The following is a 16,377-nucleotide window of genomic DNA, read 5'->3' on the forward strand; positions in this document are numbered from 1 at the left end:
TGTTGGCTTCCTTAGGATATATCCCCAGGAGGGGAATTGCAGGGTCATAGGGTAGGTCCATTTCTAGCCTTCTGACAGTTCTCCAGACTGTTCTCCACAGAGGTTGGACCAACTGACATTCCCACCAGCAGTGTAGGAGGGTTCCTTTGACCCCACACCCTCTCCAGCATTTGCTGCTGTTACCTTTTCTGATGTATGACATTCTCACAGGAGTGAAGTGATATCTCATTGTTGTCTTGATTTGCATTTCTCTGACAATCAGAGACTTGGAGCATTTTTTCATGTGTTTCTAGGCCTTTTGGATCTCTTCTGTGGTGAATATTCTGTCCAAGTCCTCCCCCCATTTTTGGATGGGGTTATTTGTTGTCTTGTTGTTGAGTCTGGCAAGCTCTTTATATATATTGGTTATTAAACTCTTATCTGATGTATGGCATGTAAAGATCTTCTCCCATTCTGTGAGGGGTCTCTTGGTTTGGGTAGTGGTTTCTTTTGCTGTGAAGAAGCTTTTTAATTTGATGTAGTCCCATAGGTTTATACTTGCCTTAGTCTTCCTTGTAATTGGATTCGTTTCATTGAAAATGTCTTTAAAATTTATGCGGAAAAAAATTCTGCCAATATTTTCCAATAGTTTCTGGTCTAACATCCAAGTCCTTGATCCACTTGGAATTTACTTTTGTATTTGGTGAAATACAGTGATTCAGTTTCATTCTTCTGCAAGTTTTACAATTAGAGTTCTACTACTTACACAGAAACTCTGCCATAGGAGATAGGAAATATTTCTGAATGCCACACAAGACATTCACTCCAAGAAACCAGATCCCAGTGGCTTTTCTTTTCCTTTCTCTATTATTTGACACAGAAAAATTGAGAGGGAAGGAGAAAGAGAGAGAAAGAAGAGAGAAGGACAGATACCTGTAGTACTACATCACCATTTGTGAAGATTCCCTCCTATAGGTGGGGACCAGGACTTTGAGCCCAAGTCATTAGGCATGTGCTCAGCAGGTGCACCACTGCCTGCTCCTTCTCTAATCCACTCTAATCTCGTCAGTAATGTAAATATAAACTTCATGCCTTGGTAGCCTGTCAACTTGTATTTCCTAGAATTTCCTTCTCTGGCTGTTTCTACTTAAGGTCACAACAGAGGGTTTTGGGGTTTTTTTGTTTCTTTGTTTTTGTTCTTGCTTTATTATTATTATTATTTTTTTTATGAGAGGGAGCCATGCACCACAATACTGCTCGTTTCTACCATATGCAGTGACAGGGCCCAAATCCAGCCACTCATACATTAAGTCCTGTAGTTCTACTGCCAAGCTCTCTCCTCAGCCCTACATAAGAGATTTTCCCCTAAAATTCTATCATTTAAATTTAGGAGCTTAAATATTTCCTCAGTCTAGACTGGTTTGACGAGTCAGCTATTCTAATACTTGGGTTAAGAATACTGTGGTTTGGGAGTCCAGTGATAGCACAGCGGGTTAAGCGCATGTGGCACGCAAAGCGCAAGGACTGGCTAAAAGGATACTGGTTCCAGCCCCCTGCTCCCCACTTGAAGGGGGGTCGCTTCACAGGTGGTGAAGCAGGTCTGTAGGTGTCTGTCTTTCTCCCTCCTCTGTCTTCCCCCTCCTTTCTCCATTTCTCTCTGTCCTATCCAACAACGACATCAATAACAACAATAACTACAACAATAAAACAACAAGGGCAACAAAAGGGAATAAATAAATAAATATTAAAAAAAGAATACTATGGTTTAGGATGAAAAATAAAAAAAAAAACACTATATAAAATAAGCAATTGGGGGAGTCGGGCTGTAGCGCAGTGGGTTAAGCGCAGGTGGCGCCACGCAAAGCACAAGGACCAGCTGAAAGGTCCCGGTTCAAGCCCCCGGCTCCCTACCTGCAGGGGAGTCACTTCACAGGCGGTGAAGCAGGTCTGCAGGTGTCTTTCTCTCCCCCTCTCTGTCTTCCCCCTCCTCTCCATTTCTCTCTGTTTTATCCAACAACAACAATAATAACGACAACAGTAAAACAACAAGGGTAACGAAAGGGAATAAATAAATAAAATAAATATTAAAAAAAAAGAAGCAATTGAAATTCTGTTCTTATTGTAATCAGTAGATGACTAGATAAAGAAACTATGGGATACAGACTTAATAAATATGAAAATATGACATTGTGGGCAGGGGAGACAGCATAATGTTTATGCAAAGAAACTCTCTGGCCTAAGCCTCCAAAGTCCCAGATTCAATGCAATAATTCAGAGCTGAGCAGTTCTCTGGAGGAAGGAGGAGGAGGAAGAAGAGGAGGAGGAGGAGGAAGAAGAAAAATAAAGAGGAAGAGGAGGAGAAGTAGGTGAGTAAGAAGGGAAGGAGAAGGAGAAAAAAAAATTCTGCCTTTCAGGACACAATGAATGGTTTTTACTGGAGGTAATTAATGTTAAATGAGATGAGTCAGGAAGTGAACCACAACTACTGAACTTGTATTCATATGTGGGATATTTTATTTTTTAAATTATGCTTACACTACTTTCCCCATAATTGGGAGCTACTCTCTTTCCTGATTCGGCTTTCTAGTCCTATTTCCAACTCTGACACCATCTTTCTAGACAGTGCCTTTGGTCCACCTGCAAGTTAACAGTCAGGCTCAGGCAAAAATTAATGAAGTCATGGGCCCCTTGGAATATACCTAAAATAGATCTACTCTATACATCCCAAATCTCATCAGCTATAGTCGTACCTTTAGATTCCTGATTATTAAACGGTTTGTTCTGCTTTTTATCTTAACACTTTTTCAGCCATCAAGTTGCAGATGCTACCATGATGCTAACCTGACTTCACTGGATAAATGACCTCACTGATGTGCCCTGGAACCCTACCTTCCCAGACCCTTGCCCCACTAGGGAAAGATAGAAACAGGCTGGGGGTATGGATTGACCTGCCAATGCCCATGTCCAGCAAAGAAGCGATGACAAAAGTCAGACCCTCCACCTTCTGTACCCCATAATGATCCTGGGTCTATGCTTCCAGAGGGATAAAGAATATAAAAAATTTCCAATGGAGGGGATGGGATGTGGAACTCTGGTGGTGGGAATTGTACCCCTCTTATCCTATGGTTTTGTTGCTATTTTTTATTTTATAAATATTTTTTAAAAAGCAAAGAAAGGGGAGTCAGGCTGTAGCGCAGCGGGTTAAGCGCAGGTGGCACAAAGCACAAGGACCGGCATAAGGATCCCGGTTTGAACCCCGGCTCCCCACCTGCAGGGGAGTCCCTTCACAGGCGGTGAAGCAGGTCTGCAGGTGTCTATCTTTCTCTCCTCCTCTCTGTCTTCCCCTCCTCTCTCCATTTCTCTCTGTCCTGTCCAACAATGACAACAACAATAATAACTACAACAATAAAACAACAAGGGCAACAAAAGGGAATAAATAAATAAATAAAATAAATATTTAAAAAAAAAAGCAAAGAAAGAAATTTGGACTACTAGAATCTGGCATGAACATACATCTGCCTAGATCCCTTTAATAAATTTTTGTGTTATTTGCAGAAATGACTAGAACAATTAATGGATCCTATGTTGTCTGGGATTTTTTTTCCCCCCAAGGAATCTCCAGACTCTTTTCCACATGTATTAGGCCAACTTAAATTCCCACCAACTGTGCAAAAAGGCTCCTTCTCTATAGATTCTGACAATTTCTTAAAATAAGATGATTAAGGACTGGAAAAAAATAGCTCATTTGAATAGTCTGCCAGCCAGGTTCAAGCATTGCAGCAAGTGTTGGTTCTGTGCTATCTTAAACTCTCTCTGTCTTTGTTCCTATCTGAAAAAGTTATCCTGGAATAGTGAAATCCTGGCAGTGACAAAAAGCTGAGAGAAGAAAAGGAAAACAGAAAGATAATTAAGTTTCCCTCATTAATCGACTCTTCACAAAAATACTTTTATATAGCATGTACATTCTTTAAATATTGCAACCAATCCTCTCAAACCCTGCATCTTCTCTCCAGACCACTAAAGCTTTCCCCACTGTTTAAAGAAACATTTATATATTACTCTAAATCCTTTATTACTATTTCAGTATACTCATGGCATCTTTAGGAGTAGCTTTTCATTTCCAGAACAATTTTTATTTCAAGAAACATGAATTGTTTATTCATACAAGGCAACTCTTCATCTGTTCAAGTTTTGTCATGAGATTGCAGCAGCCCAGTCACATCTTTCATTTCTTTTTTTTAAATTAATTTAAAAAATTTTAAAAATATTTATTTATTTTCCCTTTTGTTGCCCTTGATATTTAACATTGTTATGGTTATTGATGTTGTTGTTGTTGTATAGGACAGAGAGAAATAGAGAGAGGAGGGGAAGACAGAGAGGGGGAGAGATAGACAGACACCTGCAGACCTGCTTCACGTGAAGAGACTCCCCTGCAGGTGGGGAGCCAGGGGCTCGAACCGGGATCCTCATGCCTGTCCTTGAGCCTTGCGCCACGTGAGCTTAACCCGCTGCGCCACCGCCCGACTCCCTTAAATTAATTTTTAAAAGATTTGTTAAACTTCATTTAATTTGATAAGACAGAAAGAAATAGAGAGGAAGGGGGATAGAGAAGGAGAGAGACAGAGAGACACCTGCAGACCTGCTTCATTTTTGAATCTGTTTCCTTACGTTTGGTAATGTGTGCACCTAACCAGATGAAACACTGCCTGGCCCCTTCACATCTTCCATTTCTAGTTCTCTTGCTATTTCTGTCATACAGTTACTTCTTCTACTGATGAAATTTTGCATGCCTCAAAGGCATCTATGAATGTGAAATAAACTTCTTGAAAACTCCTGTAAATGTTGCTATTTGACTTCCTCCCATGAATTATAAATGTTCTTAATGGTCAACCGTCTCCATTTACTTTGCTCAAATTCATTAGAGGAATCACTATGCAGGTATAACCTTATGAACCGTATTTCCTAAATAAAAAGTCTTGAAAGTTGAAATGATTCCAGGATCTATAGGCTGTAGAATGAATGATGTTGTGTTAGCAGACATGAAAACAACATAAATTTCCTTGTACATTCCCACCAGCGTCCTTGTGTTACTAGGTGCATTGTTGATGAACAATAATATTTTGAATGGTTTTCTGAACAGCAGTTGTGAACAGTGGGCTTTACATGTTCAGTAAACCATGTGCAAATAAATGTGCTGTCATTTAGGCTTTGTTGTTACATTTTATAGAGCACAGTGTAGACTTAGCATACTTCTTCAGAGACCTAGGGTTTTCTTACTGGTAAGTGAGTACAGACTTCAATTTAAAGCCACCAGTCTTATTATCTCCTTCTTCTTCTTCTAGCGTTTGCCCTTCTTCTGTAGCCAGTCAACAGCGTCAGGTTGAGCCTGATGTAAAGTTTCGAGACCTCCTTTGAATCTGGAGAGGTGGCAGTCATTGACTATGTGGGTCATAGTCTGTCTGGAGCCGCAGGGGCAGTTCAGGTCGTCTCTGGCTCCCCAGCGATGGAACATAGCGGTGCACCGGCCATGGCCTGTTCAATAGCGATTGAGGAGGGCCCAATCATAACGTGCTAGGTCAAAGCCGGGTTGACGCTTGCAGGGGTCTGTGATGAGGTGTTTGTTCTTGACCTCAGCTGACTGCCAACTCTGTTTCCAAGAGACTGGAACAGAGAAGTTCAGTGTAGGCGTAGGGGACCAGATTGGGTGACGAGACGTCAAGCGTTGGACAGGGTGGGTGAAGACATCCGTGTATATTGGCAGGTCCAGTCAAGTGTAGACGTGGGAAATGAACTTAGATGATGCCGCATCCCGACGAATATCTGGCAGGGCGATGTTACTAAGAACTGGCAGCCATGGAACTGGGGTGGAACGGATGGTTCCAGAAATTATCCTCATGGAGGAATATAATTTGGAATCGACCAAGTGGACATGGGGGCTACAGAACCATACTGGGGCACAGTATTCTGCAGTGGAATAGCATAATGCCAGAGATGATGATCCTAGTGTGGAAGCGCTCGCGCCCCATGAGGAGCTGGCCAGTCTTGCAATGATGTGATTCCTCGCGCCCACCTTTGCTGCAGTTTTTATGAGATGTTTGTGAAATGACAGGGTGCGATCGAGACAAGATGTATAGTTAGCACGTCTCCCACGAGGAATGGCTTGGGAAGCTGCTTTGAAGATGGCTTGGCGGAAGCGCCTGTAGGAATCTTCAGAGGGGATAGAGTTAATTGGAATTGCAGGAATAGATTTGTTGGTAAGATCACTGAACAGACACCAGTTTGCTTTCCGAAAGTTCCATCTTAGTTTCTTCGAGCACAGAATCAGTGGGAGCTGGAGACCAATGTGGATGATAGCTGGGCGGTGATGACTGTGTGGGAAGATCTTGAGAACTTGTCTCATAGCGGGAAAGGCTTGGCCATTGACTGTGCTAATCCAGCACAGGTCGGGTGATGAGTCTTTATTCCATCTAGCACTGTGAAAAGAGCCTGGCTGTTTGGGATCGTATAATAGGGAGAGGTCATTCGCTGAAGCCCAGTCGGCTAAGATAGAGGCATCAGCACGAGTGGAGGAATATCCCCAGTCTTGGTGATGACTATTAAAGTCTCCAACGTAAACAGCTGGGTGATTCGCGCAAGGCAGGACCTCATTATCTCCTAAGAAGGGTCATCTTTTCTTTGGAGGTTTTGAAAGCAGGCATTGACTTCTCTTCAGCTATCGAAGTACAAAATGATGTATTCTTCCAATAAAAGGTTGTTTTGCCTACATTGAAAACCCATTATTCACTGTAACCACCTGTATCAATGATCTCAGCTCATCTTTTGGATGACTCACTGTCTCACTTTATATTTTTATATTATAGAGAAGACCTTTTTCCCTTAAACCTCATAAACCAGTCTTTGTTAGCTCTAACATGTTCTTCTGCAGCTTTCTTTTTAAAAATTTTTTAAAATATTTATTTTCCCTTTTGTTGTTTTTCATTGTTGTTGTAATTACTGTTGTTATTGATGTCATCGTTGTTGGATAGGACAGAGAGAAATAGAGAGAGGAGGGGAAGAGAAAGATAGACATCTTTAGACCTTCTTCATTGCCTGTGAAGCAACTCCCATGTAGGTGGGGAGCCGGGAGCTCAAACCGGGATCCTTACGCCAGTCCTTGTGCTTGGTGCCACGTGCACTTAACCCATTGTACTACTGCCTGACTCCCTCTTCTGCAGCTTTCTTACCTCTCTCAGCCTTCATAAAATTGAAGGGCTAATATACAAATTTAATGCAATACTCATCAAAGTTCCACCAAGCTTCTTTAAGAGAATAGAACATAAACTACAATCATTTATCTGGAACAAAAAAAAAAAGACCTAGAATTGCCAAAACAACCTTGAGGAAAAATAAAACAGAAATGGAGGCATCACACTCCCAGATCTCAAACTATATTATAAGGCCATCATCATCAAAACAGCCTGGTACTGGGACAAAAATAGGCACACAGACCAGTGGAACATAATTGAAAACCCAGAACTAAACCCCCACACCTCTGGGCATCTAATCTTTGATAAGGGGGCCCAAAGGATTAAATGGAAAAAGGAGGCTCTCTTCAATAAATGGTGCTGAGAAAACTGGATTGAAACATGCAGAAGAATGAAACTGGACCACCTTATTTCACCAGAAACAAAAATCAACTCCAAATGGATCAAGGACCTGGATGTTAGACCAGAAACTATCAAATACTTAGAGGAAAACATTGGTGGAACACTTTCCCACCTAAACCTCAAGGACATCTTTAATGATACAAACCCAATTGCAAGGAAGACTAAAGCAGAAACAAATCAATGGGACTACATCAAATTGAAAAGCTTCTACACAACCAAAGAAACTATTACACAAACAAGGAGACCACTCACAGAATGGGAGGAGATCTTCACAAGAGACTAATCACCAAAATATACAAAGAGCTCAGCAAACTTAGCAACAAAAAGGCAAATGACCCCATCCAAAAATGGGAAGAGGATATGAACAAGACATTCACTTCAGAGGAGATCCAAAAGGCTAACAAACATATGAAAAACTGCTCTAGGTCGCTGACTGTCAGAGAAATGCAAATTAAGACAACATTGAGATACTACCTCACTCCTGTAAGAATGGCATACATCAAAAAGGACAGCAGCAACAAATGCTGGAGAGGCTGTGGGGACAGAGGAACCCTTCTGCACTGCTTGTGAGAATGTAAACTGGTCCAACCTCTGTGGAGAGCAGTCTGGAGAACTCTCACAAGGCTAGACATGAACCTTCCATATGACCCAGTAATTCCTCTCTTGGGGATATACCCCAAGGACTCCATAACACCCAACCAAAACGATATTTGTACACCTATGTTCATAGCAGCACAATTCGTAATAGCTAAAACCTAGAAGCAAGACAGGTGCCCAACAACAAATGAGTGGCTGAGAAAGCTGTGGTATATATACACAATGGAATACTATGCAGCTATTAAGAACAATGAGCCCGGGAGTCAGGCGGTAGCGCAGCGGGTTAAGCGCAGGTGGCGCAAAGCACAAGGACGGGCGTAAGGATCCCCCGGTTCAAGCCCCCGGCTCCCCACCTGCAGGGGAGTCGCTTCACAGGTGGTGAAGCAGGTCTGCAGGTGTCTGTCTTTCTCTCTCCCTGTCTCCCCCTCCTCTCTCCATTTCTCTCTGTCCAATCCAACAACGAAGGCATCAATAACAACAACAATAATGACTACAACAATAAAACAACAAGGGCAAAAACAAAGGGAAAATAAATAAATAAATATTAAAAAAAAAAAGAACAATGAGCCCACCTTCTCTGACCCTTCTTGGACAGAACTAGAAGGAATTATGTTAAGTGAGCTAACTCAGAAAGATAAAGACGAGTATTGGATTCTTCTTCTAGCGTTTGCCCTTCTTCCGTAGCCAGTCAACAGCGTCAGGTTGAGCCTGATGTAAAGTTTCGAGACCTCCTTTGAATCTGGAGAGGTGGCAGTCGTTGACTATGTGGGTCATAGTCTGTCTGGAGCCGCAGGGGCAGTTCGGGTCGTCTCTGGCTCCCCAGCGATGGAACATAGCGGCGCACCGGCCATGGCCTGTTCGATAGCGATTGAGGAGGGCCCAATCATAACGTGCTAGGTCAAAGCCGGGTTGACGCTTGCAGGGGTCTGTGATGAGGTGTTTGTTCTTGACCTCAGCTGACTGCCAACTCTGTTTCCAAGAGACTGGAACAGAGAAGTTCAGTGTAGGCGTAGGGGACCAGATTGGGTGACGAGACGTCAAGCGTTGAACAGGGTGGGCGAAGATATCCGCGTATATTGGCAGGTCCGGTCAAGCGTAGACGTGGGAAATGAACTTAGATGATGCCGCATCCCGACGAATATCTGGCGGGGCGATGTTGCTAAGAACTGGCAGCCATGGAACCGGGGTTGAACGGATGGTTCCAGAAATTATCCTCATGGAGGAATATGATTTGGAATCGACCAAGTGGACATGGGGGCTACAGAACCATACTGGGGCACAGTATTCTGCAGTGGAATAGCATAATGCCAGAGATGATGATCCTAGTGTGGAAGCGCTCGCGCCCCATGAGGAGCTGGCCAGTCTTGCAATGATGTGATTCCTCGCGCCCACCTTTGCTGCAGTTTTTATGAGATGTTTGTGAAATGACAGAGTGCGATCGAGAGTAACGCCAAGATAGACTGGCTGGGCTTCATGCCGGATTCATGCCGAGTATTGGATGATCCCACTCATCAACAGAAGTTGAGAAAGAAGAACAGAAAGGGAAACTAAAAGCAGGATTTGACTAAATCTGGAGTAGGGCACCAAAGTTAAAACCCTGGGGGGAAGGTGAGGGTGGATATTCGCCTTTGCGGGGTGGTGGAGAGAGGTGGTGGTGGGGGGATGGGACACAGTCTTTTGGTTGTGGGAATGGTGTTTATGTACACTCCTATTAATTTGTAGTAATATAAATCTCTAATTATATGAGAGGGGAAAATTGATTGTATGCCTCAAACATTTTAAAGCACAGACTGAGTCTTTTTCATACATAGGCTGAGTCTTTGATATGTTGACTCTCTCAAAAGCCTAGACCAGAGAGAACAGAAGCAACTGGTGACACAACTATATACAAATGGTGTCAAAGGACATAAATTATGGTGATATTGGGTATTATACAGCAAATCCTAACAAAAGGATTTTTCAAAGTTAACCCTATTACCAAACAATGTGATTATAACAATAACTATTGTCTTCTTGAACCCTAAGACAGTAGGAACCTCACATTTCCACTATAGAGCCTTTATTTCCCCCAGTCCTGGAACCTTAGGGTGGGGCACACTTTCCTGCATACTTCTCTTAATTCATACCAATTAATATTGCATCCGCCAATCCCACCCTAATCAATGCACCAAGTACCACCTCAGCATGCTTCACTTCAGAATGTGTCCAGAGACTCCAGGTGTGGAATGACAACCCTTCAACTTCATAACTCGGGTGAGACCTTTCCTTTCATAGGATTCTCTAATTCCATTCCAGGCAGTTCACTTCCTAACAAAGTCCCCAAACCTACATATAGACTAAGTCCTGTGAGATAGAGCCTATGTTCACTCGTATCCATAAACTAGGGCAAAATATATACCTGAAAGCAAAAGTACACAATAGTCTGCAGTGAGTACCCACCAACACTTCATCTGCATTATTCTAGCCTTTAGGTCCATGATTGTTCAACAATTTGTTTGGCTTTGTATGCTAACTCTCTTTTCAGCCACCAGGGTCCAGATGCCAGCATTATGCCTACCAGACTTCCCTGGACAGACGACCTCACCAATGTGTCCTGGAGCTCCACTACCCCAGAGACCCACCCTACTAGGAAAGAGAGAGGCAGACTGGGAGTATGGATTGACCAGTCAACGCCCATGTTCGGCGGGGAAGCAATTACAGAAGCCAGACCTTCCACCTTATGCATCCCACAATGACCTTGGGTCCATGCTCCCAGAGGGATAGAGAATAGGAAAGCTATCAGGGGATAGGATGGGATATGGATATCTGGTGGTGGGAATTGTATGGAGTTGTACCCCTCTTGTCCTATGGTTTTGTTAATGTCTCCTTTTTAAAATAAATAAATAAAAAGTAAAAAAAAAATTGAAGGGCTAAGGGCCAGGTGGTGGTGGTGTTCATGGTTAAGCGCACACAGTACTAAGAGGTGACTGACATAAGGATCCTGGTGCAGACCCTGGGCTCTCCACCTGCAGGGGGGACACTTCATAAGTGGTGAAGCGGGTCTACAGGTGTCTATTTTTCTCTCTTCCTCATGTCTCTCCCTCCTCTCTCAACTTCTCTGTTCAATCCAATAAAATGGAAATTAAAAAAAAAAGTCCACCAGGAGCAGTGGAATCATAGTGCCTGCACCAAGCCCCAGTGTTACCTGTAGACAATAAATAAATACATTGAAGGGTAGAGTTCTGTTCTGGATTAGGCTTCGGTCTGTGGGAATAGTGTGCCTGGTTCTATCTTCTTTCCAGTTTACTAAAACTTGTTTCCCTTTCTTGCCATTTATGTGCTCACTAGAGTGGCACATCTAGTTTCTTTCAAAAACTTTTCCTTTGCATTCACAACTTATTTAAAAGGTCTAAGAGGATTGACTACTACTTTTTGGCTTATTTTGATTTTGAGCATGACTTCCTCACTAGAGTTTAATCCTTTCTTAGTTTTTGATTGAAAGATGAGCCATTTTTCCTCTCACCCGAATACTTTGAGATTATGAAGTGGCCTAATTTCAATATTGTTGTGTCTCAGATATCAGGGAGGCCTAAGGGGGTGAGGGGAAAGAGAAATGAAGGGATGACCAGAGTAGTCAGAATTCAGGTTTATCAGTTAAGTCTTAAATAGGCATGACTTGTGATGCCAAAAACAATGAAAATATGGACATCAAAGATAAATGACCACACATAGTCATAACAGGTGTAATAATAATAAAGTCTGAAATATTTCATGAATTAACAAAATATGACACAGAGACATGCAATGAGAATACATTGCTGAAAAAACGATATTGATTTACACAGCCCAAAGCTTAAATTAATTAAAAAAAATAGACAGAAAATGCCTATGTCTAGTGGAGTAGCAATTACAGAAACCAGACCTTCCACCTTCTGCACCCCATAATAATCCTGGGTCCATGCTCCCAGAGTGATAAAGTATAGGAAAGCTTCCAACAGAGGAGATGGGATATGGAACTCTGGTGGTGGGAGTTGTATGGAATTGTACCCCTCTTATCCTGTGGTCTTACTGATCATTATTAAATCAGTAAAATTTAAAAAAACCCACATCATCTGTAATGATGCATAATAAAGGTAAGTACAATAAAAGAAAATATGCTTGTACTGTTTAAGTTGCTAAGTTTGTTATACAGTAACAGATAAGCCATATTGAAGTATAAATATAATCTTTCTTCCATATATGAATGAAGATCAAACAAAAGAGAGGAAGAGAACAATAATTGATGTAAGAAAACCTTTTTAATGCTCACTTAAATCCTTGTAAACCTAGGCCAGTAAGTAAATACTTGTTCAGCTAATATTAATTTGAAATACAAAATGGGGTTAGATTTTAAAACATGCACACACACACACACACACACACACATCATGGAAAAGTCATGATGCATTTTTGCACAAAAAAACATGGACAAAAATATAATTTTTATGGTAAATATATGTTTATATAATACAAACAATATATATCTATATGTATGAGGCAAATCAAATTATGAGATTTTTTTCCCCACAGTCTAGTATTTTTTTTTTAGTAGCTCAGAATAAGTGAGCTACTACCTCTTTCTAGTTGAGATTTAAAGTTTTATTTATTATTCTTTTTTTTTTTACTTAGTATGACTAGCTGAAGGAATATAAATTATGATTTGATTTCCTTCCTGAGGTTTTTTTTTTTAAATATAGAATCATGAGAAATAAGGATATATTTGTTCTAGCCTCTCTTTATTTCTCTTTCTATACTGTAATCAATTTCAGTAACTTTAACAATAAACAGTAAAAATGATAGAGTATACAAAGCATTGCACAAGAGAATCTATCACGAACCTGTGTGTCAGAATGGTTTCCTAAATAGGGGAAATGTGTTTCATACAAAAAGTCCGTTTTATGTTATTACGTTTTTTTCATTTGGACTACTAGATGCTATATATTTTAAGCCTATCTTAATAGTTCTCTGTTTCTCACTAACAAGAATGACTTGTCATAATGAACAGTGTAGACACTGTCTATTTGATCTACTCCAGGAAGCTGTCTATTTGATACAAGAGTAAATCACCTCAATTTTTTTGTTGAATAAATGTAATATAAATAAATAAGAAACAAGAATAAAAACAGTCTGGTCAGTTCTATCAGAAGGAAACAAAGGATAAGACCATTTGGAGGCCTGGTTTAGTGAAAAATGTGACAAGAAAAGGAATTATTGTGATAATTATAAAGAGAGGAAAAAAACCTCACATAAAATGTCCATATAATAGATTTTTCCTTCTTTAGGAAGAAATGTTCACATTTTAATAACAATAACTTACAATTCCTTGAAGTTGGATGATCTAAATTGTAAAATGACCCTTTCTTTACTTTTATCTCTACCAAAAAGTATAATTTTCGGCATTTTTCTACTACAAGTTATCATATTTCTAAATCTGAACAGGAACTTCAGATTTTATTTTAGGAAACGGATTTGCTTTGGAGGTGTCCCTTTTGTTAGGTTGCATGCTTTACTTAAATTGTCAAGATTTTGGTCCTATTTTTTGTTTTGTTTTAAGAGGCAAGACATGGACTCCAGGGAGTTCTAATGTTCCCATTTATTATTAGTGTTTCTATATCTTAGAGATTTACACAAAAATGAGACTGCATTTGACCACTTTTTTTTACTACTAATGTCTGAGCTTTCTTTTTTAATGAAATTGCAATAGAGTCATTATTTTACATCAGGTTATGGATCCATTGTGGGGAGAAAGTTATGACAAATTCTGTTCTTCAGGGAGTGGGGAGTAGTAAAGTGATTCTCATAATCAAATCTCAGAATGTCTAAAATCGCAATCACCCACTGGGCTTAGCAGACTGAATCAGAATCTCTGGGAGAGGGCCTTGATCATCCACGTTTAATAGGCTAAGTGACTCTAAAGAGAACTAAATTATAAGTAATCTAGTGATGGTTGGAGGGTAGAGTAATAAACAATTTATATACATTGTGACTAGAGTCATAAGAATACATCTAAAATACAATAGCAACAGCAGGAAAGATGTTTCTGTAGGTAGTGCCTTTTTTTTATCCTATTACATACCTATCTGGGCAGTTTTTGTGAGGTGTCGTTCTGCCTAATGATCACCTCGCTACCTATACTTATCAAATCAGTCATTCACCTACCTACCTACTTAAAAAAAAAAACAAACACAATTTTATAGATGCCAGGCCTGTCTTTTGGAGTAAATTGTAAGTGTCTCAGCTGGTAGCATGCAGGACTTGCGTGTCTGAGGCGCCTGGTAAGATCCCAGGCTCTGCATGTGCCAGAGTGCACTTTGGTTTCTCTCTAAATCCTATCTCACTATGAAGTAAATCTTTAGAAAGATTTTGAGATAGAGGACACTCAATAAGAATTTTAAAATATTTTAGTGACATAGATACAGAAAGGTGCAGGGTGAGATTCACTGCTCAGCTGCGGTTTACGGTGGTGCTGAGGATTGAACCTGGGATCTCAGCATCTCAGGCACAAAAGCCATTTATATGATCACTGTTATTTCCCCAGCCTCACTCAAAAAGAATCTGTTGACGAAATGATCAGTTATGAGAGAAGAGATTTTATAATTCTGTTCTATTAATTGCCACCGGCAATTTTCTTGTTGATCCTTATGGACAGTGCGTTTAATTACGTCTTTTTAAAGCAGAAGAACAGTGCCTAGAATGCCACATTCTTGGTCACTAGTTGGGCCAATGACCCCCAAGAAGCCGAATTAGGTGAGATAATGAGCAGGCCAGGGAGGACGCTCTAGGGAGCAGCTCCAGGCTGACGTCCCTGGAAGGACTGGCGGAAGAAAGGACTTTAGTTACCTTCCTTCCATGAGACAAAGAAGGTAACGAAAGAGTAGGACACTCAAGCACTCCTTATGGGTTACAGCGCGAGGTGTTCAACCGCGGTAGCGCTGACCACAGGCCAGAAAGACTCGTTACCCGAAAAGCTTAAGGATCAATTTTCCCGGATCCTGGAGAAAGGGTCACTAATAGCATTGGCACCAGTACCCAAAATGGCGGCACCGGACTTCATACGCGGGGTCAGCCCACGCAGCCGCGATCCTCTCCCTTCTCACCGGCGGCTCCTCCTCCCGCGAGATGACGTGAGGTGGGCGTGGCCTGTCCCGCGGCTCTCCAGAGGCCAGGGAAAAATTGAGGAAGACACATGCGCAGTTGAACCCATCCGCACGCCTCCCCGCCCCCCCCGTCCCGCCCCCCGACCTGCCAAGGAGGGGCTGGGCTGAGAACCCAGCTGCTGCTGGCTGGGGCTTCCGAGACTTCCTTGTTGGGAGTCCCTGCCTGGTCGCAGCCGGACTCGTGTAGCCTCGCTGTCCTTTCTGGGACCGCTAGCCCCGTGTGTAGGTAGCAGCGGCAACCCCGGTCCGTCGCTCTCCCTTTCAGCATAGATCCTTCCCTGCACTCTCTAACATGCCCAACCCCAGCAGCACCTCCTGTCCCAACCCCCTCCCCGAGGAAATTAGGAACCTGTTGGCAGGTAATGAGCGGGAAGGGGGTGGGCGAGGCTGCCCGGGCGGGGGCGCGGGGACGGCGAGCCGGTGGGGACAGAAGCGCTGAGATGCTCCCCGCGGTCCCCGCGTCTCCTGGTCGGTGGGGGCGGGACAGGGATGGGGAAGAGGGGAGTTTGCCTTGAGACAGGGAGAGGGCGTGTCTCTCGATTTCTGGAATCCGGGCCTGATAGATAGATTAGCCCTTATTGATGAGCTTGTACACGATTGGGGTCAGAACAGTTTTGTATGCACCGTGAAGGCTGCGCGCGCGCGCGCGCGCGCGTGTGGGTGCGTGTGTGTGTGCGTGTGTGTAGAGGGGGCGGGGAGGAAGGAGAGATAATGAACGCAGACGCGAGAATTGGGGAGACAGCAGGAGTCCAAAGAAGTACTTTGGTAGACTAAGAGCGGAGAATGGTGTATGAAGAGATGCTGAGATATGTCCAAACTACCGGTGTTAGTTAGCGTTTATGGGACGAGAGGGCTTGTCATTTAAAAAAAAAAACTTGGATTTCTTCTTGAATCTTCGGCTCACTCATATGAAAGACTTTCAAAGAGTCTGATTCTCAAATGGCCACTTGTCTTCAGCCTGAGCAACACATTCACACAAA

General features: G+C 42.2%; 1 protein-coding gene across 3 annotated transcripts in view; it reads left to right on the forward strand.

Moving 5' to 3' along the window:
* Nucleotides 1-15,475: 15,475 nt before the first annotated feature.
* SKAP2 (src kinase associated phosphoprotein 2) overlaps nt 15,476-16,377 on the forward strand; it is a 150,633-nt gene continuing 149,731 nt past the window's right edge. For 2 of the 3 annotated variants that reach the window (XM_060196061.1, XM_060196062.1), the window contains exon 1: nt 15,476-15,756. In XM_060196061.1, coding sequence (XP_060052044.1) covers nt 15,690-15,756 — 67 coding nt within the window. In that variant the 5' untranslated portion in view covers nt 15,476-15,689. The remainder of the gene's footprint in view (nt 15,757-16,377) is intronic. The other variant, XM_016189929.2, reaches the window with a different exon arrangement.

The sequence above is a fragment of the Erinaceus europaeus genome, chromosome 8, assembly GCF_950295315.1.
Source record: "Erinaceus europaeus chromosome 8, mEriEur2.1, whole genome shotgun sequence".
Taxonomy (NCBI): Eukaryota; Metazoa; Chordata; class Mammalia; order Eulipotyphla; family Erinaceidae; genus Erinaceus; species Erinaceus europaeus.